This window comes from Monodon monoceros, unplaced genomic scaffold, assembly GCF_005190385.1.
Source record: "Monodon monoceros isolate NGI ecotype Baffin Bay Population unplaced genomic scaffold, NGI_Narwhal_1 Super_Scaffold_18, whole genome shotgun sequence".
In the NCBI taxonomy this organism is placed as follows: Eukaryota; Metazoa; Chordata; class Mammalia; order Artiodactyla; family Monodontidae; genus Monodon; species Monodon monoceros.
Window position 1 is genome coordinate 33,700,380 of NW_021703774.1, and position 24,074 is coordinate 33,724,453.

General features: G+C 56.2%; 1 protein-coding gene across 10 annotated transcripts; it reads left to right on the forward strand.

Moving 5' to 3' along the window:
- Positions 1 to 74: 74 nt before the first annotated feature.
- IKBKE (inhibitor of nuclear factor kappa B kinase subunit epsilon) lies at positions 75 to 22,344 on the forward strand. 10 transcript variants are annotated; one of them, XM_029229556.1, is made up of 23 exons: positions 75 to 294; positions 889 to 978; positions 2,644 to 2,758; positions 3,435 to 3,575; positions 3,942 to 4,071; positions 5,072 to 5,253; positions 5,730 to 5,890; positions 6,694 to 6,804; positions 7,113 to 7,292; positions 7,857 to 8,053; positions 8,172 to 8,336; positions 8,817 to 8,881; positions 8,972 to 9,063; positions 9,224 to 9,310; positions 11,635 to 11,710; positions 11,826 to 11,938; positions 13,800 to 13,876; positions 16,461 to 16,500; positions 17,212 to 17,313; positions 18,617 to 18,713; positions 19,452 to 19,564; positions 19,775 to 19,846; positions 21,551 to 22,344. In XM_029229556.1, exons 3-23 carry the CDS (start codon positions 2,672 to 2,674, stop codon positions 21,582 to 21,584), a joined length of 2,322 nt encoding a protein of 773 aa, XP_029085389.1. In that variant the 5' UTR covers positions 75 to 294; positions 889 to 978; positions 2,644 to 2,671; the 3' UTR covers positions 21,585 to 22,344. The 10 variants fall into 10 exon arrangements, 4 of the variants coding, with proteins under 4 accessions (XP_029085389.1, XP_029085390.1, XP_029085391.1 ...); XM_029229557.1 differs by having other exon boundaries at positions 11,641 to 11,710; XR_003794511.1 differs by lacking the exons at positions 19,775 to 19,846; positions 21,551 to 22,344 and adding an exon at positions 17,552 to 17,659 and having other exon boundaries at positions 19,452 to 19,542.
- The last annotated feature ends 1,730 nt before the right edge of the window (positions 22,345 to 24,074 follow it).

A 24,074-nucleotide genomic window follows, 5' to 3' on the forward strand; every position in this document is an offset into this window, starting at 1 on the left:
GGTGGTAGTGGCGGCAGCCCAGCTGCCTCTGTCTCTTTAAGAGAGAGAAAGATCGAAATCAGGAAGTGAGAGAACTGAGAGCCGGCAGGGAGCTGAGCTGAGTGTTGGCCTTTGCTCCCAGTTCTCCCAGCTCCCAGGGTGGCACGTGGCCACTTCAACTGGCCCATCTTCAGGTTCCCAGGGCCCGTGGCCACCAGGATGCTATGGGCGCTGCCCATGAATGACAACAAGCCCTGAAAGCTCGGGGGGCGTCACGCAGTCCCACAAGCCTGCATGCCCCACAGCCGAGATGGGGTGAGTCCATGGGAGGGAGGGCGTTGAATGGGGAAGCCGGGGCGCCAGGCAGCGGCAAGACAGCCCTTAGCAGAGTGCCGGGGTGCTGGCCGGTCAGCAGCTGCTCTCCAGGCCGGCCCACGTCCCCTCCCTGAATCTCTCTGTGGCAGCGGCTCCTCCCTACGCCCCCAGAGGTGCCCTGTGCTCCAGCTCAGGTGGGCACCCTTGCCAAGGACTGTTTGGAGGCCCATGAGAGGAAAGGAAGGAGTGGCGTAGAGGAGAGCTGCAGTCCACCTACGATGCTCCCTTCCGGGGCTCTGCTTCCCAACACCCGAAGCCAGCCTTCAGCTCTGCCTCTGTACTGTTCTGCCTGGCTTCTTCTGGTGCCTGCCCTCACCTCTCCTGGGGTCCTTCCCACTGGCCCAGGTCCTGGGGGTGGGAGTGGCGAGGAGAGTCTCCTGGAGCTGGGGAATTGGGCTGGAAACCCCCAGCTCTGTGGGGGACGGTGACAAACAGGAAAGGGTTAAAGGGCTGGGGCCGGGGGCCTTTGACGGAGGCTGAGAATCAAACGGCGCCCAGGGGTGCCTCTCATCCGCCTTCCTCTTTCCGGTGTAGCTCAGCTCCTGGACTTGCCACAGACAGAAAGCATAACACACACTTGCTGGGGAGAGTCTTTGCCTGATCGGGGGCTACTCAGAGCACAGGGTAAGTGCTTTTAGGTGCTGCAGAGCCTGGAGGAGGAGGAAGGTGGGTGGGACGACGGGGGTTCCTGGCTCCCATCCATCCAACCGCTGCTGTAGGATAATGAGCCCTTCTGTGCACCAGCTGCTGGGCTGGGAGGCACAGAGCACGCAGACCCGACCAGATGTGCTGCCCATCAGCTCCTAAGCATAGCCCTGGCAGGGCCAGGAGCAGAGCCCAGGGCACGCCAGCCTGTCTAGGCTCTGCCCTCTATGCCACACTGCCCATTCCTTAGACCTTCCGCTGTGCTCTGCCCCAGCACCAGCCCTGGGGAGGATTTTGAAGGTGGTGAAATCTCCCCTGGCTGGGCCCTTGGCCTTGATTTCAGGATGCTCTACCTGGTTTCACAGCCCCAGGCCCGCGGGCTGATTCCTGCTCAGCCTCAGAGGGGAAAATCTCACCAACTCATTCCTGCTAAGCTATTACATTGTCTTCATAAAGACTCTCAGCCCCTCAGCTGCTTCTATAAAATGCAAACACTAATACATCTTCTGAAACTGGAATTGACCTCTGATCTCGCCAAGTGGCCTCTGGCTCAAACAATTGACCTCCTCAGGATTTCCATTTAAAAAAAACAAACAAAAAAAGATTACAGAGAGAAGGCTCAAAGCTAAGGAACAGTGAGATTCCAGGCATGGTGACCCTAGGATTGACAACCTTTAAGGTGATAGAAGAGGAAGCAGCTCTGTCTAGTTCAGCCTTATTTGAGAGTATTTAAGGGGTGGTGGACCTTCTTATGTTCCTCCCAGCCATCCCATAAAGACCAGCCATGGCCCTATTCTTCAGAGAAGCACCGAATGTAACTTCTGAGGCTACGCTGTCTGCAGCCAACTGCTTTAGAGGAACTGGCCTTTGGAGAGAAGAGGATGAGGGCAAAGATGGGAAACAGAGTTGTAGAGCGGTTTCAGATCCTTCCACAGGCTCCTGAGCTTTTCGATTTGATGGCCTCCTGCCTCTCCCACCCCCTCCACACACACACACACACACACACACACACACACACTCATAAGTACACACATACATGCTCACTCACACACACTCACACTCACCCACACGCTCTCTCCACAGCAGCGCTTTCTTCTCCTGAGCAGCTCTGACCTGGCCATGTTAGCTGACAGCAGCAGGAAGTGGTGGGCCCAGGCGAGCAGTGGGGAGGGGCTCCAGGCTCGTGTTGCAATCCTGGAGATTTGTGGTGATGTGGTTGACACTGTCTAACCTGGGGCTCTTGCTTCAAGCACTATTTCTGCTTCCTGGGACAATCCCAGGCCTGGATGCCAAACCCCCCAGAACTCGCAGTGCCTGGGAGAAGTGACAGAGAAAAGGGTTTGTCTCCGCAGAACGACCTGTCTGGGGAGGGCGTTGACAGGGACCTGGGGAGTCGGGACAGGTAGCATGCCCTGCAGTGGGACAGGCCCCAGCTGTGGTCTGAGGGCCCAGTGGCTGTGCTTCTTTTTGGAGAAGTTACTTAACCTTTCTGTGCTTCACACTTCCCCTGCCCCCTTGCCTCTGGAATGGCCACATGGAGCCCTTCATGGGGTGGTCTTTGGCAGGGCTACTTGTCAGGCCACCAGCGTCCACCCCAGGTCAGGGGTGGAATCCTAGACCCCAGTATGTTCTTTTTCTGAGCAGAAGGTGGCCGGCCAGCTGGGAGCAAGAGATGCAGAGTACCGTCAATTACCTGTGGCACACGGATGACCTGCTGGGTCAGGGGGCCACTGCCAGTGTGTACAAGGCCCGAAACAAGGTAGGATGCAGCCCAGCCCACCCCGGCCCCCTCGCAGCCAGGAAGTCGGCCCCCAGTGGGCATGAAGGGTGGTGTGAGGGTTCTGGGCAGGGTTCTCTGACTTTGTTCTGTGCCCTCTGAAGTGGAGCAGAGGTGTGGGGATCTGAAGAGGGCTCCTTGGGATGAAGCTTCTGTCAGGCACGGTTGGGGGCTGGAGAGAAAGGGCTGAAGACACAAGCCAACATCCAAGGGAGGTGGCAGCAAATCTAGGAATAGCAGAGGTGGGAAGTGGGACTCGTTTGGATTTATCCTGCCTTTATTCTGATGGAGAGCTGCACTGAATATGAGACACACTGCACTATCTTGTACTTGAGAGCTGAAGCCAGACAGAACGTGGCTGCTAAGGCCAAGGAGTATTAGCTGCCACCGTAGTTACTGCCAATAGCAACAGTAGCGGTAACAACAAACCACCCCCTGCAGGGTCCCAGGGGTGCCAAGCTCCTGTCATCTCCCAGTGCTGCGGGACGGGCTGTGCACCCTCTGAGGAGGGGAAGGAGCTGAGGGTGGGAGCCCCCAGCCCCAACCAGGCTGCCTTCGCTCATCCCTGGGGTTAGGCTGGCGGGAGAGGCTGAACGGAGGCCTGGGAGGGGGTGCGCTCCCAGGGCAGGGGTGCCATTTATGTTATCCCCCATGGCAGAAATCCGGGGAGCTGGTTGCTGTGAAGGTCTTCAACACGGCCAGCTACCTGCGACCCCGCGAGGTGCAGGTGAGGGAGTTTGAGGTCCTGCGGAAGCTGAACCATCAGAACATCATCAAGCTCTTTGCGGTGGAGGAGACGGTGGGTCCAGTGCTTGGTCAGAGGAAGACAGTCTCGTCCTCGACTCTGACAGGCTGGGAAGGGTCAGGTCACATAATAATAGAGACTTGGGCACATGCTCACCTGCAGGTCGGCCAGCAGGTTGGCCAGAGGGGGTAAAGGGTGCCAGGGGCCTGGGGGCAAAGTAAGGATGGGGAGTGAGGCCTAATCAAAGAAGGCTTCCTGAAAAAGGTGACCTTGGGCTCAGTTTGAGGCCAAAGGAAGGAAGGCCAGCTAGAAGCGGAGACCTAGAGAGATGGAGGCTCTGGGCTCTAGGGTGAGCCACCCCGTCTTGAGGAAGGGGAGGAGAAGCGCCCTCCTCCCCAAGCCTCCCTCTGTCCCCTACAGGGGGGCAGCCGGCAGAAGGTGCTGGTGATGGAGTACTGCTCCAGCGGGAGCCTGCTGAGTGCGCTGGAGAGCCCTGAGAACGCCTTTGGGCTGCCCGAGGACGAGTTCCTGGTGGTGCTGCGCTGTGTGGGTAAGCCCCTCCCTGACTCCCACCGGGGACCCCCCTCCCCACCTCAGGCCAGCCACAGACCCAGCCCTCAGCAGCAGGTGAAGTCCCAGAGGGGTATGGCATTTCTGGAACAAGTATCCAAACACAGTAGAACATTGCAAGCTAAGAGGCTCCCCATTCACAGACCTGGCACAGATGCTAATGGACAGACAGAACCCAAGTGTCTGACTCCTCTGATCAGCAGTTTAAACTCCAATTTCAGAATAAAATTTAAAAGAGGTTGTACACCAGTGTCCACAACAGCTTCATTCACAGTAGCCATGAGGCAAAGACAGCCCAAACGTCCCAGACAGCTGAATGGATAAACAAAATATGGGATATACGTATGATGGGATGCTAGTCAGCCTTAGAACAGACACATGGATGAGCCTGGAAGACGTTGTGCTGCGTGACAAAAGCCAGCCGCACAAGGACAGCTACTATATGATTCCTTTCATGTGAGGGACCTAGAGAGGGCAGGTCCACAGAGAGAAAGTGGCATGTGATTGCCAGAGGCTGGGGTGGGGGGATGGAGAGTGAGTGTTTAATAGGTGGAATCTCTGTCTGGGAAGCTGGCGAAGTCCTGGAGGTGGACGCTGGTGATGGTAGCACAGCAGTGCCAGTGCATTTAATGCCCCTGATGTGCACACTTAAAAATGGTTAAAATGTAAATTTTATGTTAGGTGTATTTTACCGCAATTAACAACAATAATAATAATTTTTAAAAAATGGTAGGGAGGAGAGTGCCCTCCTCTGGGAGACACAGCCGCCATTCCTCTCAGTTTCTTAGGGAACCCCAATGGGACCTCGACACCCCACCTCCTTGGGACCCCCATCCTTTGCTCTGTGCCTGTCTCTGTTCTCCTGCTGCTCCTGTGGCCCCAGTTGCCACTCTCTGTCTATGTGGATCCTTCCCCCGAGATGAGCCTTGACACTGGGCTGTCCCTGGCCAGAGCCACTAGCAGTCTTCCCTCTGTCCCAGTGGCCGGCATGAACCACCTGCGGGAGAACGGCATCGTCCACCGAGACATCAAGCCCGGGAACATCATGCGCCTGGTCGGGGAGGAGGGGCAGAGCATCTACAAGCTGACGGACTTCGGGGCAGCCCGGGAGCTGGATGACGATGAGAAGTTCGTCTCGGTCTACGGCACCGAGGAGTACCTGGTGAGCGGGCGTGGGGGATCCGCTGCTCGAGCGGAGGGCTTCCCCTGCAGCTGGCTGCCCCTCACCTTGTGACTCTCAGTGCCCCTCCGAGGGGCTCTGTCCAATCTTCCTGTGTCCAGCAGGGTTATCTCTCTTTCACCCCCTATCCCCAACCAGAACAATTTGTTCTGTTCTCTAAGGCCGAAAGGCAATGCTGCAGCCTGCCCAGGCCTCCCCTGTTCAGTTAAGTCCTTGATAGGATACTCATGGAGGATGGAGCACTGATGGTCACCTCTTCCCTCAGGGCAGAGGCTGGGGTTGGGGGGAGGGGCGCTTTGGATAAGCACATGCCACACCCATTTTTGAGATGACAAAGGAGATGCATTCTGACGGTTCTGTTTCCTCCTGAAGGTGGGAGAAGGGGGTCTGAATGGGGTGTGCTCAGGCGCTCGCCCCCTTCCCCCTCCATGACAGCTCTCTGGTTCCCCCTCCTGCAGCACCCTGACATGTATGAGCGGGCGGTGCTTCGCAAGCCCCAACAGAAAGCTTTTGGGGTGGCCGTGGATCTCTGGAGCATTGGGGTGACCCTGTACCATGCGGCCACTGGCAGCCTGCCCTTCGTCCCCTTTGGAGGGCCCCGACGCAACAAGGAGATCATGTACGGTGGGCCACCGGGCAGGGGGCGAAGGGGCGGACCCTGGGCCTTCCCTTCTAGTCCCTGCTGTGTCCCCTGTTCTGCCTCTGACTCCGCGGTCCTCCTGGTCTGCCCCCGACGCAGGCTTCTTTCGGATCCTTGGATATCAGTCCATGAAACAAGAGGCTGAGCCCTGTCCCTTCCTGATGGGAGAACTTAGTTCAGGGCTTCCCTTGAGCACCCCCCTCCATTTGTGGCTCACCACATCTCAACTGAGGCTCCCAGAGCGACTTGGCCAAGGTTGCAGAGCCTGCCAGGGGCAAAGGGGAAGGGCAAGGACCTAGCCTCCTGATCCCAGGTTCCGGCTCCCTCATGGTTTTCTGCTGTCTGATACAGAAGTAGCTGGAGACCCAGAGCAAAAGAGATTTAAAGGGGATTTGCAGGAAGGTCAATGCCCCTTCAGCTCAGGGGTCAAGCTGTGACTTGGATGGGGGCTGTCAGGGTAGCTGGACTTTGGAGGGAGGGGAGGTTGGAATAGTGAGGTGGAGGGGAGGCTACGGGGGCCGACCACAGTGCAGGCGCAGGTGTGGAGGCAGGTGGGCACGGATGTGTGGTGAGGGGGCAGAGGAAATGGACAGAGGAGAGAGTGGAGAACTTGACTGGGGAGCATCAGGACTGCTAGCCAGACTCTCAATTTCCATTCTCAGGGTGCCTCAGGGCAGCTGGGTGACTTGCCCCTGTGCCCTGAGCCCTCCGGGCTGAGTCCATCATCCCTTGAAGTGTGATGGGCTGGAGGCTCCTGCTGACTTGGTCCTGTCTCCCCCCAGGTACCGGATCACCACGGAGAAGCCAGCCGGGGCCATTGCAGGCACTCAGAGGCTGGAGAACGGGCCCCTGGAGTGGAGCTACACCCTCCCCATCACCTGTCAGCTGTCCATGTGAGTGGGACCCTGCGGGAGGGGCAGACACAGACCCAAGTCTGGGCCGATGTCCTTCTCTCAGCTGAGGCCTGGTCCGGCGGAGCACCCTGTGTGCTGGCAGCTTGGGTACACCACTCTCCCTTTCTAGCCCCAGTTTCTCCATCTGGATGCTGGAAGACCCTTCCAGCTCCTCCTCTCCATCCCACCCTGCCCCACCCCCTTGGCCCTGGCCCTCCAGGACATTCTCATGGAAGGCCCCTGTTACCTACTTGAGGAGGCCAACTCCGGGCCCCGGCCCCTGACAGTCTCCATGTCCCGGGGGGCAGGGGGCTGCAGAGCCAGCTGGTGCCCATCCTGGCCAACATCCTGGAGGTGGAGCAGGCCAAGTGCTGGGGCTTCGACCAGTTCTTTGCGGAGACCAGTGACATCCTGCAGCGAGTTGTCGTCCACGTCTTCTCCTTGCCGCAGGCCGTCGTGCACCACGTCTACATCCACGTGCACAACACGTGAGTGGGCGCGAGCGAGGGCGGCGCGAGCCTTCTCTCCCCGAGCACGGGGGCGTGTCCTGGGCAGTGCTCTGTGGGCAGTTTAGATTTGGAAGCTTCTGGGTCCAATCTTACTTTGGAAAAATACTAGTTCCACCAAGTTAATGTTAAACAGGCCTCCTTGCTGCTGGACTTGAGAGATTCGGCAAACTTTATAAAGCTGATGCATTATAAATCTCCTGAGGGGTGTGAGTGTGTGGGGGGGGGCAGTGCATTTCCCCAGTGTATTACTCATGGAATCCTGTATTTCTGGAGCATGCTATGGGACTAGGTGAGTTTTAATGGAAGTGTGGCAGGAAGAGATGTGAAGGCTTCTTGAGTTCTATCCCCACTTTGTCTCCATCCACTATAAGACATGAGCTCTGTCCTTCATCTCCCCGCCCTAGAGAGAAAATCACCCAGTCCCTCCCTCTGAAAAGCAGAACCCAAAGTCTTAGCTGGGCTTCGGGTCACCCTGACCCTGTATCCTGCCTGCTGACATGCCCTCCCCTCCCCCTCCCCTCTCTCTGCCTCTGGTGTGTCTAGGATAGCCATCTTTCTAGAGGCCGTGTACAAGCAGACCAACGTGGCCCCCCAGCACCAGGAGTACCTCTTTGAGGGTCACCTCTGTGTCCTCGAGCCCAGCCTCTCAGCACAGCACATCGCCCACACGACAGCAAGCAGCCCCCTGACCCTGTTCAGCATGGTCTGCGAGACCCCCAAGGGGCTGGCCTTCAGGGACCGTGAGTAGGGCCACCCAGGCTTTATCTTTTCTCCTCCTCACATTCTCTTCCAAGGGGCAGGGGTTTATAATCCAGGATACTGATTCAATTTCTTGTGGGTGTTTCTTTGGGTCCCCAGGGTGTAGAAGGCAGATCTGGGTTCTAATTCTGCATACGCCTCTGAAATGCCATGTGACTCGGGCTGGTGGCCTGCCCAACCTGCTTCGCAGCGTCCAAAGATCTGGGAAAGGAACTCCAATGGAAACAGGGAGATGTGGATTCAATGTGGTCTCCACAGTCCGTGGTTGGTGGGGAAGCCTCCAATAGTTTGGTTTGGAGGAAGCAGGAGCCTAAGCTGCTGGAGAGAAGAGAAGGTGGTCAGGGGTCCAGAGCTTTGTCCTCCAAGTTCTAGCAAAAATATCACTCCTTCTCATTTGAATGATGCCTCCTCTTCAGGGTCTCCAAGGCTGGGAGGGGAATTGACCTTGAAACCCCGGAGTGTGAGGGGTGCTTTTAGCCTATTTTCTGCTGTTGAGATGGGGCCTTGGGCATGAGGCTGTAGTTCTCCAGAGTGGACACAAGGGGGCAGTGAGGGACCGCAATTGTAAAGAAGCCCATTCAGTGCCTTTAAGGCTTAGAAGGTCGGGGCTCTAGGTGAGTTGGGAAGCTTGAGGTGGCAGATAGGTGGCGAGGGCTGAGCGTGAGCTGGAAATAAGGAATGATGAGCTCAGACCTCATCCGGGGCCGGACAGGCAGCCCCCTCAGACCAGGTCTTTATCTGCAGCTGCTCTGGACATCCCCAAGTTTTTCCCCAAAGTGGACCTGCAGGCAGATTACAACACGGCCAAGGTGAGGGGTGGCCCCCAGGTGGCAGGGAGGGGGTAGTTCATGCAGGGGTTCGGGGTGCGGGACCTGACCCTGCCCACCTCTGTGCTTCAGGGTGTGTTGGGTGCCGGCTACCAGGCCCTGCGGCTGGCACAGGCCTTGCTGACAGGACAGGAGCTGATGCTTCGGGGGCTGCACTGGTTCGTGTGAGTACCCCCAAGGGCTGGGTGGGGAGGGCAAGGAGGGTGGGCAGGGTAGGACGGGCAACCCAGACCCCTTCCAACACCGCCCTGGGGCTGTGCCTATGGGCACAGTGCCCTCAGTCCCCTGGGAGAAGGCAGCTCTGACTCAGGCTCCCCTTGGCAGGGAGTCACTCCAGGCCACGTGCAGGCGGACGCTGGAGGTCACGAGGATGGCCCTCCTCTTCCTCAGCAGCAGCCTCGGCACTGAGAGGTGGGTGTTCCGTCCAGGGTGGGGGCCGCAGCCGGCATGAGCCCCGCTCAGACCCATCAGCCCTTCTCTCTGTCTGTTCCTCACCCCAATCTTTCCAACAATGCCCCTTGTCCCCTCCCACCCAGAGCTCCCGACTTCCCTGCCATGCTAGAACGGAGAGGGTGCTCCCGCCCCATCCCTGCCCCCACCAGCCAGTCCCTCACCTCAGGGGGCCGGACCTGTGAGGGCACTGCCCCGCCAGGTACCGAGGCAGCCTCCCTGCCCCCAGGAAGCGGCCTCTGCCCTACCAGTGCCTCCTCTGAAGATTTAAACTGCTCACCTGCACCAGGCCCTGGAGCAGGGCTCTGGGAGAAGCACTCACACTCACACACGGTCCCCTGGACTTGACAGGATGCAGACCTAGGCGGTCTCATCCTCCACACACCTCCTCCTGCTTCCTCTGGGCCTGAAACTGTCCCCGCCTCCCGGGATCCCCTGCCCCACTGCTTGGAAATCCACACCCTCCACTCCTCTGACTTGGGCTAATTAGGCGTGATGGGTTACAGAAAGGGAGAGACTGGGGAGGAGGACATCAAGCTGGAGGGTCTGGAGATAAGCAGGAAGACTCCACTGGCCAGCGCGCTGCTGAGAAGGCGGCAGGGCCTACGGTACAGGTGAGAGGTGGGAGCCCTGTGGCCCAGGGAAGCTGATGGTGGCTGGAGCCTCTCCCGGTGACAGGTGGTGGCAGAAGAACAGAGACTGTGCCAAACAGGCCCGGTGTCCTACCCGTCACGTCCCGCAGCCCTTGTCCTCAGGAAGGTCCTGGGAGTTTCCCAGGAGCAGGGTGACTCACTGCAGACTTGCCCTCCACCTGGTGCTCGGCAGCAGCGACACTGACCGTGGGGTAGACAGGGTGGTGGCCAGGCAGGGAGGAGAGTCTCCAGATGAGTCCCCGGCATGGCTGAGCCACCTTCAAATGGGGACAGAGAAGAGGGGCTGCAGAGGGCAGGATCCACCGGCAGCGCTGTGGTGGAGTCCCTCTGAGCAGACATCTGCCCAGGCACAGAGCGGGCTTCCAGGGCTGGATGTGGCCCCAGGCCTGCAGACGGCCCTGGAGGACAGCCCTTCCCCAGCATGTGCGCATGGCAGGACGGTTGGGTAAAGGGAGACGAGAGATGGGCAGATGCAGCCAGGAAGACCCGGAAGAAGGGAGGCTGTCAAGGCCAGAATGTGAGCAAATACCTGGGGTGGGAAGGCCCTATGCAGAGACGTGACGGGAGGGGTGGGGAGGTGCTGCTGAGGTTTGCTGAAGCCACAGTCATAGTGGAGCATGTCCCAGAGTGGAATTGGAGAGGGACAGAGGGAAGGGGAGAGTGCAGGCAGGTCCTAGGGTCCAGATGAGAGGTTGGGCCTCGCTAACATGACCAACAAGGATCTATTCTAGGTTCTTGAGTGAGAAAGAAATGTATAGAGAGAGCATCTGGTTGTTTGTCCGCCTTCCCTGGGCTGACGAGTGTGGAGAGCGACAGGCTAGCCCCAGGGCTGGAGTCCCGGGGTCTGCTGGCCGCTGTTTCTCCCGTTCTGGCTCCAAGGCCTCCTCTGAGGTGTGGTGGGTGTGGAGAGCTCAGGGTCAGGCAAGTGCCTGCTTTGAGGCCTGTTTCATTCTCCCACGAGGAAGAGCACTGGGCCGAGGGTCAGAAGGCCCAGCCCAAGCTCTTCATTAACTCACTGTTAGCCTCAGACCATTGTCGCCTTTCCTACCTGGGCCTCTATTCCCTCATTTTCAAAATGAGGGGACTGGATGACCTCGGAGGCCTCCCAGCTCCCATGCGTCACAGTCTCATTCTTTTCTGAACATGCTCAGACCTGTCGGTTCTTCTAAGGTCCGAAGCCACTAGCTCCTCCCACAGCGGAACCTGAAATTTTTTTTTTTTTTGTGGTACGCCGTCCTCTCACTGTTGTGGCCTCTCCCGTTGCGGAGCACAGGCTCCGGACGCGCAGGCTCAGCGGTCATGGCTCACGGGCCCAGCTGCTCCGCGGCATGTGGGATCTTCCCGGTCCGGGGCACGAACCCGTGTCCCCTGCATTGGCAGACGGACTCTCAACCACGGCGCCACCAGGGAAGCCCTACTTGCTGTTTTATAACCTGCTTTTCTCAGCTTATGATCTCTGCCCCCTCTGTGTCAAAACATTCCATCTCCTCTGTAGTACCCATCCATACTCAAATTTGGTAATCCCCCAAGTGTTCTTTTCTAGCTATTTTCATCCCAACCAGGATCCAATCCAAGACACACTTGGTGTCTGGTTGTCATGTTCCTCACGTCGATTTTAACCCTTCCCTCGAGGTTCAGCAACGTGGCTGGGGTGCCTGAGATCCAGGAACTGAAGAGGGCCGCAGAGCTGAGGTCCAAGCTGCGGACCGTGAGTGAGGCTGGGGCTGGTGAGGGGCTGTCAGGCGTACAGCGGGGTGCGGGGAGGCTTCCCATCGAAGCCTCCAGCTGAGGCCCCCATGGGGGTCTGCCTTTGTGTCCCGCAGTTGGCTGAGGTCCTCTCCAGATGTTCCCATAATATCACAGAGACCAAGATGACCCTAAGCAACCTGAGCTCTGAGCTGATGAAGAACCGGGATCAGGTACATGCGGACAGAAGGTCTGTGGGATTTTCTTCTTGGTGGGGGGGTTTGGGGGTGCACAGAAGGCCCAGTAGCCTCTTTAGGAGTCAGCCTGCCTTCTCCCTTATCTTGGCAAGGATGCTGGGGCCTGGGGCTAGGGGTAGGGGATCCAGGAATGTACAAGACCCTCCCATGAGACTGGCCAGAAGGAGAAAAGGATCTGGGGTCTCGCCTCCACCTGGGAGTTAGAGAGTGAATTACAAATATTAGCAGGTGCAATAGTTCTAAGTAAAAGAATAATTGAGTTCCCTACCTCTTCTGAACCCTTGCTCTGCGTCAGACCCTCGAATAGGTCCTCCTACTTCTATCATTTAATCCTCAAAACAATAACGATACTACTACTCTTATGCTCCTTTTATAGGTGAGGAAGCTCACTCAGGGAGCTTAGTTTGCCCCGAGTCACAAGGCAATAAATGACAAATGACAGACATAAGGCTCCGGGTCAGGCCTGCCTATCTCCAAAGCCTACGTGCTTGGCCTGCGCCAGGGATTTTCGAGCTCTGAATCCCCAGTCTCCCTTTAAACAGACAGAAAAATCCCCAGCACCCCTGCCCTCACAGCCCGGTGTGTGGAGCCCCTGCCTCCCGCTCTGCTCTGACCTGGACGTGGTCCGGCTCCTCAAACAGCCCCACACACCCCCCAGTCAGCGCCCTTGCAGAGCCGCCTACCCGGTCCTCAGTTCTGAATTCAGAAAGCTCTGAAAACCACAGGGTGTTTCTTCGCTGTTTTGGCAGTAAAACCTGACCTCAACTGACACAAAGCCCTTCCTAGTCTTTACTTATCTCACTTAGGGTGAATATTCTTTCAGCTCTCTGAAGACTGAGGGTATGTGATGAGGGAGTACTGCCCCAGACCATGCCCTCCGAGGGAATTCCACAGTATAGTGTATGTGTACTGGACCACCTTTCTCAAATCAGAAGATAGTTCTGAATTTGGAATACATCTGGCTCAAGCCCTTTGGCTAAAGACTGGACCTGGGGTCTTGTCCACCCCAGGTTCCAGGAGGGCAGGAGTCTGGGGTCCGCAGAATCCTGGGAACATGCTTGGGCTCTGCCCCAAGTCCAGCTTCAGAAATAGCTGAGACAGGGTCCTGGGAGGAGCTGCAGGGAAGAAGTGGAGCTAAATAGGCCCGAGGATGAGGGATAAACCCCCACCCACAAACACCCCCAACATCTCAGACAAAGTGTTTGTATCCTGAAAAGGGGAAGGAAGAAACAATAATGACCTTAAACCCCAGGCCAAGAGGGTAGAGAGGTCATGTCCCGAATTCCCCTGCCTGCAGGCAGGACCAAAGACCTTGATTCATTCTTGTTTTAAACAAGGGTTGTTGATTCATGATTGAAGTCCCTTCTATGTACCAGGCACTGGGTATTCTCAGAAAGCACGACTTCTGCCCTTGCCAGGTGACAGAAGGAAGTTCCTGTTCTGCCCCCACACGCAGCTGCCACCACCAGGCTCTCCTGTTTCAGGGTCCAAGGCTCCTTCCCGGAGCCTGTTCTCAAGCCCTGTTGTGTAGCAAAGGCCACTTTCCTGTCGCCTGTCCTGCTTGGCTTCTTCCTGTGTGTGTGTGTGTGTGTGTGTGTGTGTGTGTGTGTGAAAGAGAGAAAGAATAAACACAGGAATGAGAGGTGACTGGATGGCTAACCCAAGGGTACCTCAAACAAGTTTAGAAACAGAAGAGTCACCCCCACTCCCAGATTGGCCCCCAAAAGTATGGCAGTGAGGCTCCTATTGCAGGGAGACAGCTTCCCTCCTCCCACCGCCATCCCTTCCCCTCCCTCACCCTTTACCTGTGCTGTTTGATTCTTCCATCACCTGGTCCCTGTCTCGTGCCCACAGCATCCAGCAGATTCAGTGCTGTTTGGACAAGATGTATCTCATTTACAAACAGTTCAAGAAATCCAGGATGAGGCCAGGTGAGCCACAGGGAGAGCAAAACACTCCTCATGCTCTCCCCTCCCTCCCCCCTTCCTTCCCTTGGGTTAGCTGGCTGTCCCTAACACTCCATCCAGTGGCGTTGCTGGAGGCCCACTACGCGGGTGGCGCTCCGTGGTGCCCGGGTGCCGCTGGTCTAGGGCAAGGTCGCTGCCTGCACACCAGTGAGGGACATGAAGCCTTTCCACCTTTGCCTGTTGCCACATTGGGGCTCAGCTGAGGCCTGGATGCTATAGACGTGGTGGCTTTGAAAGAGACCCCTCACCTTTGCAGGGCACTTTACAGTTTAAGGAGTGTTTCCCTATCCGTTGTGACTTTGGCTCACAGAAGTGTTAGTCAGGCTTTCCAGAAAAGGGAGGATCGGGAGAAATACCATAGAGTCATTAGTCCAGGCACTTGGCCCGCATTATCTACGGAGCCTCACAAAGACCCTCTGGGCAGGGGCAGCTCATTTACAGGCCCAGGGATGGGAAGCTTCTCGCCCATCATGGGGTAGGGGAGGGTCGAACCCAGGGCTGGGGCTGACGGCAGCGGGGGTTGTGGGGGGAGCCTGGGGAGGCTCCAGGTGACTCTCGGGGCTGGGGAGCTAACACTCCAGGAACCGATCACCGACACTCTCGCCCACCCATGCCCCCCAGCATTTCCTAATGTGCAGGAAATCCATACTTGAGGGCTTGCGCCTGACTGCAAATTCTCTGCTGTCCCTAGGATTATCTAAAAAGCCCTGTCCCATAGGAATACAATGCCAGGCACATTTGTAATTTTAAGTTTGCTAGTAGCCAAAATTTAAAAAGTAGAAAGAAACAGGTGAAATTTATTTTAATAACGTATTTTATACAACGCAATATATTCAAGTTGTCATTTCAGCATGTAATCAATAGAAACAATTATTAAAGAGATATTTTACATTCTCTTTTGTGCCAAGTCTTCACAATCCCACGTGTGTTTTACACTCATTGGCCATCTCTATTTGGAAGCTCATTTTTTAACAAAGTGAAATGTACTCTTACCAAAATAATAAAGCTGTGTTTGATGGGGAAAAAACATTGTACACTGCTTCCGTTTTTAAATTTAGTCGAATTCATTAAATTAAAATTAAAAATTCAGGTGCTCAGTCACATTAGCCGTACTGGCCACATTTCAAGTTCTCAGCAGCCACATGGCCACAGCATTGGACATGCAGATTCTAGAAGATGGGAAACTCAGTCCCGCCTCTGGATCTGACCTTGGAGGGGGAGCATCACAGGAGACAGGAGAACTGAGACTCCCATGTTCCCTGAAACCAGGGGGACCTTGGGCTCAGGAAGCCTGGCCTAACACCCAGTTGGCCACCTTTGCTGTGATTTTAGGAGACCTTCAGAGGCTTTTCTGCCTCCGTCACTGGAATTCCGTCATCCTATGACCATGACACTTCTGAGCACCTCCCAAGTGCTGGGCACCGTCCTGTGGGCTTTGCGTGTTCTTAATTTATTTAATGCTCTAGACACTGTTACCCTCCCCGTTTTATAGATGAGGAAACTGAGACACAGAAAGGTTAAGTAACCCAACCTAGGTCCAGGTGCTTTTAACCACCCCATTTTACAGCCTCAAAAAGACTTTGATTTGTATTGGTTTGCAAGAGTCCTTTATTAAAGTTAAAAATGAACCGGGAAGAATAACACTTAACCGCCAACACTTGGGGTGTGGAAAGATGCCATTCTGGAAAATGCTCCATCGTTTTCAGGGCACTTTCTCACTTTACCCTCACACCCATCCTGTGTGTTACATGTGATGGATGAGGCAAAAATCACTTGCCTATAGCCTCCCGCTAAGAGGGGGCAGAGCTGGGCCTCATCCCAGATCAGTCGCTTGGACTTCATAAGTCAGCTGGCTGAGCGCAGGGCCCAGGACCAAGAGGCCAGGGAGGTGATTCTGCTATTAGGGGAGTGGTGGGGGCAGGCAGCAAGGTGAATCTCCTCATCGCTTCATTTTGGCCTTCAGAGGCCATTCCCCTGAAGCCCAGGAGGGGGCAGCATCTCCCTAGCGCAGAGAGCATCAGGAAGCTGCCAAGGTAGTGAAAACTTCAGCCCTACTGGCAAAAGTTCTTCTTCTGGCAAAAGTGGCTGGGCTGAAAAGTGGAGGTCGAGGGTGGTGGCCTGGCTTATCCAGCGCATTGCTGCAGAGCCCAGGTGGCTTTGCCTGCAGCCTGAATATTCAGCGATGGGGTCAATAGGCTGTAGGCATCAGCCACACTGGGAAGGGGATTGGATGAGGGGTCAGGGCTGACCACACATCCTTCAAGCCCCGTCTCATCCACCACTGTCCACCTGAAGTGTTCCCCGAGCACCCATCCCTCCACTCCCTACACTGCAGGCTTGCCTGGCCCAGGTGGACCCCTACCTGGTCATAATGCAGTGTCTTGGGCTTGTTTCCCTCCGTTTGTCCTTCCTGGCTCCGCTGGGCTGTGAGCTCCGTGGAGCAGGGCCCAGGCTGCTGCCTTCGCTTTGCAGTCGTTGCCAGCCCTTGAGCCATTCGGTTCTGTTGACTGCTTGAATAGGTGACCTTGGCCCTGTCTGTTTCCTTCAGGGCTTGGCTACAACGAGGAGCAGATTCACAAGCTGGATAAGTGAGTGCCTGTCCCCCTGGCAGGCGGGTGAGCAGGAGGGTGGGTGTCACCAGGGCAGAGTGAGTCTCTGTGCCAGACAAGAGGCGGTAAAGGGCCCTGATCCCAGGCCACAGCTGGGCAGGAGGAAAAGGGGCTAACTACCTCTGGGGAAGGTTATCTGGGGCCAGGGGAGGGTGGTTTCTCAGCAGCAGTCTTGATGGAACTGGATTGACTTCTGGTATGAACACGATTGTTTGAAGGATTTCTTTCCTTAGGTGTCCTCGCTGACTTACCACCTACTACTTTCTGCTTCTGGCCTCTGCCTGGGCTCTCCTTTGGGCTTCCCTCTGCTCCTCTGTCTCCTGGACACTCTATTCTTCCAGGAAGTCCTCCATGATTTTATGCTTTTCTGGGGACTCACTCCCCCAGTTCTGCCCCCACCCCTGACTCCACACACACGACCATCTCTCCTTCCCTCTGGGGGCTGAGCTCAAGGGTGTGTGTGTTCCCTGAGGTCCATTGTCCTTCTCCCTCATCCGTCTGTTGGAGTTGCTTTGTGCCAGCCACTCTGCTCGCCGTGATGCACATTAAGTGGGATAGGCGCCTTGGGAGAGGCGGCCCTGCTGTGGAGCCAGGGGCTGGACATTTGGGTGAAGAAGACCCAGGGATGCTAGGTTTGTGCTCAGGTGGCTCTGGCTTCTCATCTCTGTGCCTCTGTTTCTGTCTTTTCAGGGTGAATTTTAGTCATTTAGCCAAAAGGCTCCTGCAGGTGTTCCAGGAGGAGCGTGTGCAGAAGTACCAGGCATCCCTGGTCACGCATGGCAAGAGAATGAGGTAACATTGGCCCTCACTCTTGAACTCATGGTCCTCAGGGCCCTCCTGGCCTGGCCTTTCCTGGCTTCAGACAGCCCTGGGCTTTGCAGAGCCCCAACTGAGAGGGAGGTGGTAGTAAAGGAACAAAAGCAAAAAAAAAAAAGGGGGGGTGGTTTTTTGGCCCTGGGTGGACCAGGTAGTATGCTGGGTGATTTCTATACATTAACTCATTTAATCCCGCAATGTCTACCCTATGCAGTGGATACTGTCACCCCGTTTCACAGATGAGGAAACTGAGGCTCAGAGAACAGGTTGCTTCCTTAATACGACACCGCTAGTAAATAGCAGACCCAGGACTGGCATATGGGTATGACTGCCTCTAAAATCTAGATTCTTTCCATGTCCCAGGTGGTTGTGTTCAGAAGCCCCCTCTCTGGGGAAAACACAAGATCCCTCTGGGATGAGGACAAGTGGTCTGGGAAGCAGGGGCAGGCAGAGGCCCTTATATAGAATCCCCCTTGCACACTGTCCCTTATAGGAGTTTTGGCTTCTGCCTCTCAGGCAAGCGCCTTCCCCCTTCCCGTCCTGAGACAAGAGGACAGTTTCCCTGGTGCTGCTGGTTCTGTGGCCCACGTGACCTGATGGGGCTGAGACTCAGACACTCACCTACCCTTACATTAAAATACCGTTTCCATCTCCCCCACCCAAGCCACCCCGAATTCTGACTTAATTGGTCTGGAGTAGGGCTTGGATGGCAGTATTTAAATGCTCCTTGCGTGATTCTAATGTGTAACCAGAGTTGAGAATCGACCACTGGTAGAACCCCTCCAGGACTTGGTGTACGTTCTGTGCCATGGGGCGATGTTCTTCCTCTCTCCCTCCACTTAGAGAGAGAAGAGAATTCATAACAGAGTCTTGACTTTGATCTGCCCTGGAAATGGGAATGTGGGCAGTTCCCGTTTTAAGTGTCCCAGTGCAGGCGGTCCCTGCCTCTCCAGAGCCTGACCCGGGCCCTTGCTCACCCTCGCCGGCTTGTGTGGCCCGGCCTGAGGCAGGTGTATTTGCAGCTCCCACTGTGGTTCCGCCAGGACCCTCACTAGCCCCGGTCAGAGTGCTCATCAGCCTCCTTAGGTGGGACAGGTGAGGGCTGAGGGCACAGCTGGAAGGGCGGAGGCGGAGAGGGAGGCCAGTGCCTGGCACCCACCAGCTCCAGCCTCGGCCACCTGGAAAGCCTCTCCTCCGTGTCTGTGTGGTGACCGAACTGCTGGGTGGGCCCCGGTGAGAGTGAGTGGGCCGGGCTCTGACATTTCTCTGCTCTCTTGAGGGTGGTGCATGAGACCAGGAACCACCTGCGCCTGGTGGGCTGCTCCGTGGCCGCCTGTAACACAGAAGCCCAGGGAGCCCAGGAGAGCCTCAGCAAGGTGGGGAGCTTCGGGGCCCCGGGGCTGCTGAGGAGAACTGGACCAATTGGGCACCTGGAGGGCATCCGGGCCATTCCCCTGCCTCGGGGCAGAGCTGCCCTTGACCAAGTCCAAACACTTTGGTGTGGATGGGAGGTCTCTGATCCACCAGTGTGGACGGCAGTTCCTAGTGTTCTCAGACTGAAGGCCACTCGCTGCAAGGGCAGAGGCTCCAAAATGCTGAGACGTCTCCCTCTCTGCCCTGTGCAGCCTGGGAGGCTCCCTGAGGGGGGCGATATGAACGCCCCTTGTCTTCTGATCTGCTCTCCTAGAAGAGACCAACTCAGGCCGCTCTGAGAATCCACTTGCTTTGCCATCAGGGACAGAGAAGGGCTGTTCTTCAAGGAGCAAGGCCCACATGCTCTTCCCCAGCACAGGGCATATTCTTTCCGAGATGGTGCTGGGCTGCCCCCACCCCTTCTCTGCAGCTCCTGGCTCCAACTGTGTCATGACAGGTGCAGGTCAGCCACAAACGGGAGCTTGGCAATCTGCACCCCTAAACACAAGTGCACACAGTGATGGTGCTTGTGCCAGCTGTGCTCCCAGGATGAGAAGGAGGGGCTTGTGGGAAATTCCTGACACTCCAGGGATGCGGGCTGGGGGCCATTGTATCACGGATTTCTTACCCCTCCCCACACCTCCGCTGCCCTCCACACATGAGCTGGCTTATCCTTTCTGACTAACGTGTGGTTCTTTCAGATCCTTGACTGGCTATCTCACCAGCTCCTGCAGGACAGAACAAAGGAGGCTCAGGCCTCACCACCCACTACAGCTCCTTATCCTAGCCCTGCACTAAAGGACCTGGTTCTCCAGTAAGTGCCAGAGAGAGGGGTGTGTGTGTGTGTGTGTGTGTGTGTGTGTGTGTGTGTATGTGTGTGAGGGGCTTCGCCTCTTGCCAGGCCCAGGAGGCAGGAATGAGGCTCGGTGGGGCTGTGGAGGAAGGGGGGCCTCCCTGGAAGGGGTCTGGGCAGAGCGACTTGGGCCTTAGCCACCGCCGCCTCTCTCGCCTCTGCCTTGGACAGCATGCAAGAGCTCTGCAAGGAGATGAAGGTGCTGGCGTCTGACCTCCAGGACAACAACCGCGTCATCGAAGGGTGAGACCCCGCTGTGCGGGCAGTGGGGAGGCTGGGCCCTCAGACTGCCCTCGCCCCTGGGGCACAGGCCCCGTGCATGCCCAAGCAGGCTTGATGACGGGGGCCCATATTCCAGTCACATCAGAGCCTTGTGCACGGGTGAGTCGGTGTCCTCACCAGGTGTAGGCTTTCACCGTAGTCTGGAGGATATGCGCCTCGGTGCAGTCAGAGATGGGGGCTGGGAGGCACGTGGATTTGCGGCTGTGTCCAGATCTCTGTGAACGTGGACTCTGCCTCACGCCCCATGCAAACCGGCTCCTGTCACCTTTACGACCATCCTCAGAATGGTGATGAACCAGGAAACGAAGCCCAGAGCTGGGGAGAACGGCGCGGGGCTGCAGGCCCAGTGTTAGAGACTCTGCAGCACCACCTGATCGAGTCCCTTCCTTGCGGGGCAGGGGGAGTGGGCAGGTCCTGGGGAAGATGCTGGCGGATGCAGCAGGGCTCAGCCTTTTGGATTTTGTACACCAGTAAAATTCACAAAAGAAAACTGGAAAATAACAGAGTGACCAACTTTTCATATTACCCAGTAAGCAGAATTGAAAGGGAAAAAACCATGCCATCTAGAAGTCCCCCTTTATAAGGTGCATTTTAACACCAAAGAGAAGGAAGAATACAATCTCAGAATCAAGGATGGTCCTCGCCCTGAAAGTCAGCCCTGTTTACACATATGTACGCTCACGCGTGCGTGCACGCACCTCCCACATCCTCCTCATCACCCTTATGTCTGTCACTTCCCCGTTTGGGAACCAGTGGCACGGTGGAAAGAGTCTGCAGAGATTCCAACAGGGTTTGACCCTGACTCTGCTTCTTACAAACTGTGTGACCCTGGGAGGTTTGTTTGGCTCTGAGCTGAAAAATAGGCCTAGTGATTCCTACCTCATTGTGTTAATGCAGGGATTAAACAGGATGAGATATGCAATGTGCTGGGGCGGGGAGGGTGCACAGAAGGGGGACTCACCAAATGGTAGGTGCTCCCCAGAGGTCACGCCAGTCTGGGGTGCCAGAATTGGGGCCAGGAGGTAGGGAAGCCAGGAGCAGAGCTCATGGGTTGTTCCTAGAGTTTCAGACGGTCCTTGGGTTGAGGACATCCCATGTTCCATTCCAGCAAGGGGAGAACCCATCCTCTTAAATGTCTGCAAAGAGGAAATTTGACAGCTTCTTAGAAAAACTTTCCAAATTAGCCCTCAGGGGCAGGAAGTGATAATTTTAGTGCTGACATAAATTTCTCTCGCTGTGATATGTATTTACAGATAGCTATTTACAGATAGCTCAAAATTTTATTTTAGTGAATTTTTGCTTCCTTGTTCAGAGCTGTAACCAAAGGGCCTAAAGAAACAATTTGAATTCCTTTTCCCCTCCTCTTAACCCTTGGCTGCGTTGGAGTCACCAAGGGAGCTTTTAAAAGTACAGATGCCTAGGTCTTGTCCCCAGAGACTCTAGGTGCAGCTTGGATTTGGGGATTTTTATAAGCTTTCCAGAAGATTCTAACGTGTAGTCAGGGATGGGAACCAGAGAGTTCCTGTCGGTGGACACAGATGCTACAAGAGGAGAGCTGGGGATTCGAATGGCTTGGTGTTCTGGAAGTTGATTGTGTTGGGCCCTGGAGTATGGTCTGCAGGCTTCTCTACCTGGGCAGAAGTTAACCTGAGCCTCTCTTTACAGGTTAAGTAGGGTCCCATCGGCTCCTGACATCTGAACTCTGGGGGGTGCACGAGGAATCCTGAAGCATTAGAATCGTTCAGACACTGCTCTCCTGCCTGCACTGGGGGACCCGACACAGGACGATACCTGGTCACATCTCATCAGCCTACCTCTCTCCTGCCTGACGGCCAGGAGATTTTGCCAGCATTACCTTCCACTGCCTCTCTTCGGGAAGCAGCACAGCAGGACCTGGGGCACCAGGCCATCTCTGGATCCTGGCCCCACTGCCCAGGCTGACCTTTGAATCTTACGTAGACTCAAGTACAGCTCCTCTGTTGCCCTGGCCTGTATAGCTGAACCTGGCCGGGCTGTGGGGAGAAGAGGCTCCGACCCCTCCCACCCCCTCTGGTTTATAGGGCTTTACTCCTCAGGGAACAGAAGAGGAGGCCTCCTGGGGTCAAACAACCTCATCTCAGTCTTCCTTCCTCTTAAGGTGTTCTACATTGAACACACAGCCCTCTCCCTGCTCCCACGATATCTGAGGGTTACCACACGTGGCCCCAGGCATGACAGAGCCCAAGTTCCCTTCTCCTCTGGTCTGGCTGAGCCTAAGGCTGAGAAAGCAGGTGGTCGAGGCCGGATGCCAGTGTCTCGGGGACCCTTTCCCCTGTCCCTCTGAGGCACCACCAGGTTCTGGGGTTTGCAGCCAGCAGTCTCAACAGTAGCCGTGCCAATTAGCACAGGCCCGTAAGTCCAGAGCCCTGAGGAAATCAAGGCCTGCATCTTCAAGAAGTGAAATAAACTTGACATTCTTTTCTGTTTGAGTGGCTCTCACGGGCTGCATCTGGGAGGTGGGAAAGGCTCGGCTGGGTGTGCTTGGCAACCAATCAGGCACTGCACAGGGTGGGGATCTGTGAGGGGGAGGATTGGGGGCAGGACTGCTCGCTTCCTGATTCCTGCCTTCCTGCCTCCCCCCAGATGGGCCCTGATTTCAGAGAGGAGCCCAGGGGCCATGCCCTCCTGCTGGGAGGGCTTGCCTTCCCACTCCTTCTCTTTTTCTGCTCCCTGTCATCTGGGGAGCTCTGTGAGGGCCTGGAACTTACAGAGAAGGGTCTTTTTTCTTTTTTGCGGTACGCGGGCCTCTCACTGCTGTGGCCTCTCCCGTTGCGGAGCACTGGCTCCGGACGCACAGGCTCAGCGGCCATGGCTCACGGGCCCAGCCGCTCTGCGGCATGTGGGATCTTCCCAGACCATGTTCCCTGCATCGGCAGGCGGACTCTCAACCACCGCGCCACCAGGGAAGCCCCGGGTCTTTTTTTTTTTAACCTCAAATCCACCATCTAATTGCCTATTCCTTTCCCCCCACCCCCGCTCCACTGTCCAAAACATAGGCTGTGTCCTAAACATCAGGTGAGAGTAGTACTATGGGTCGTTTTGAACATTCCTCATTTTGCCTAGAAGCTAGAATGATGCCGGGGTGAGGCATTCAGATTTGTGCAGATTTAGTCCTTCCCCTGCAGTATATCCAGCTTTCCCTTAACCAGGGCTGGACTACCCACCTAGCCTAGGGATGGGGAAAGGGTGATGCAGTAAAGTAGCCCCACCGTGGGAGGGAAAAGAGTGAGAAGCCCTACTTTGTGCTTTGAAACATGAAGACAACACTATGCTTTACCCCCAGATAACCCTAGAAATCCTTCCTGACAATGTTTTTGGAGCCTTCACATCCTCAGAGGCTGTTCTAATGGCCCAGCAGGGCAGAGGTGAGGAAGGCTGGGTCCTGGAGTCTGACATCCTCAGGGCTGCTTCTCTATGGAAAGATCAGCGCCCTCTAAAGACCTGGGGGAGGGTTGCTGGGTTTGCTTGCATCAGGCCTAAGTGGCTTCATGTGTGCCATTTGGGCCTCATGCCCATGGGTCACTTAAGCCCAGTGGGTTCAGGTTCGGGGTTCTCAGGAGCCAGCTGCGGCTCCCATGGCCCTGGACACTGGGCCACCTCTGGGCGGCTCCGCCTGCGTTAAGTTCAGGCTGACACTCACGGCTCTTCGATGGCCCTGCAGGGAAGTCCCACAGTGGACTTTCCCTGGCAGCTGAGGCTGCTTCTGGACCCCACATGCTTCGTGGAGCTCAGCAAAGGAGCTAGGGGACCCCTGAAATCCAAGTGCAGATTGGCTCTATGATCTCACGAGCAAAGCCCAGCAGGGGACATACTTGAAAGCTTCAATTTGTTCCTATGCTGCAGAGCCACTGACATGGGTGACCCCCCCCCCCCCCCCCAATAGTTCTGCAGAGCTTCTGATGCCATCTCAGTAGGGAGCAAGGAACTGGACCAAGTCCCATGACCTTGTCCAGTTCCTCCAGAACCTTGTAAGGTCCTCACGTGTCTGACAACCTCTGTTCTCTGTAGTGATTCCTAACATGACACTTAAAATGAAGAGCCCGTTCAGCTGCTCAGATGTGAACCGGGCACCTGCAGTGTGCCAGGGCCCGGGCGAGGGGCTAGAACTACGTGGGTGACCAGGGTGCCATGCCTGCCGCTGAGGAGCTTA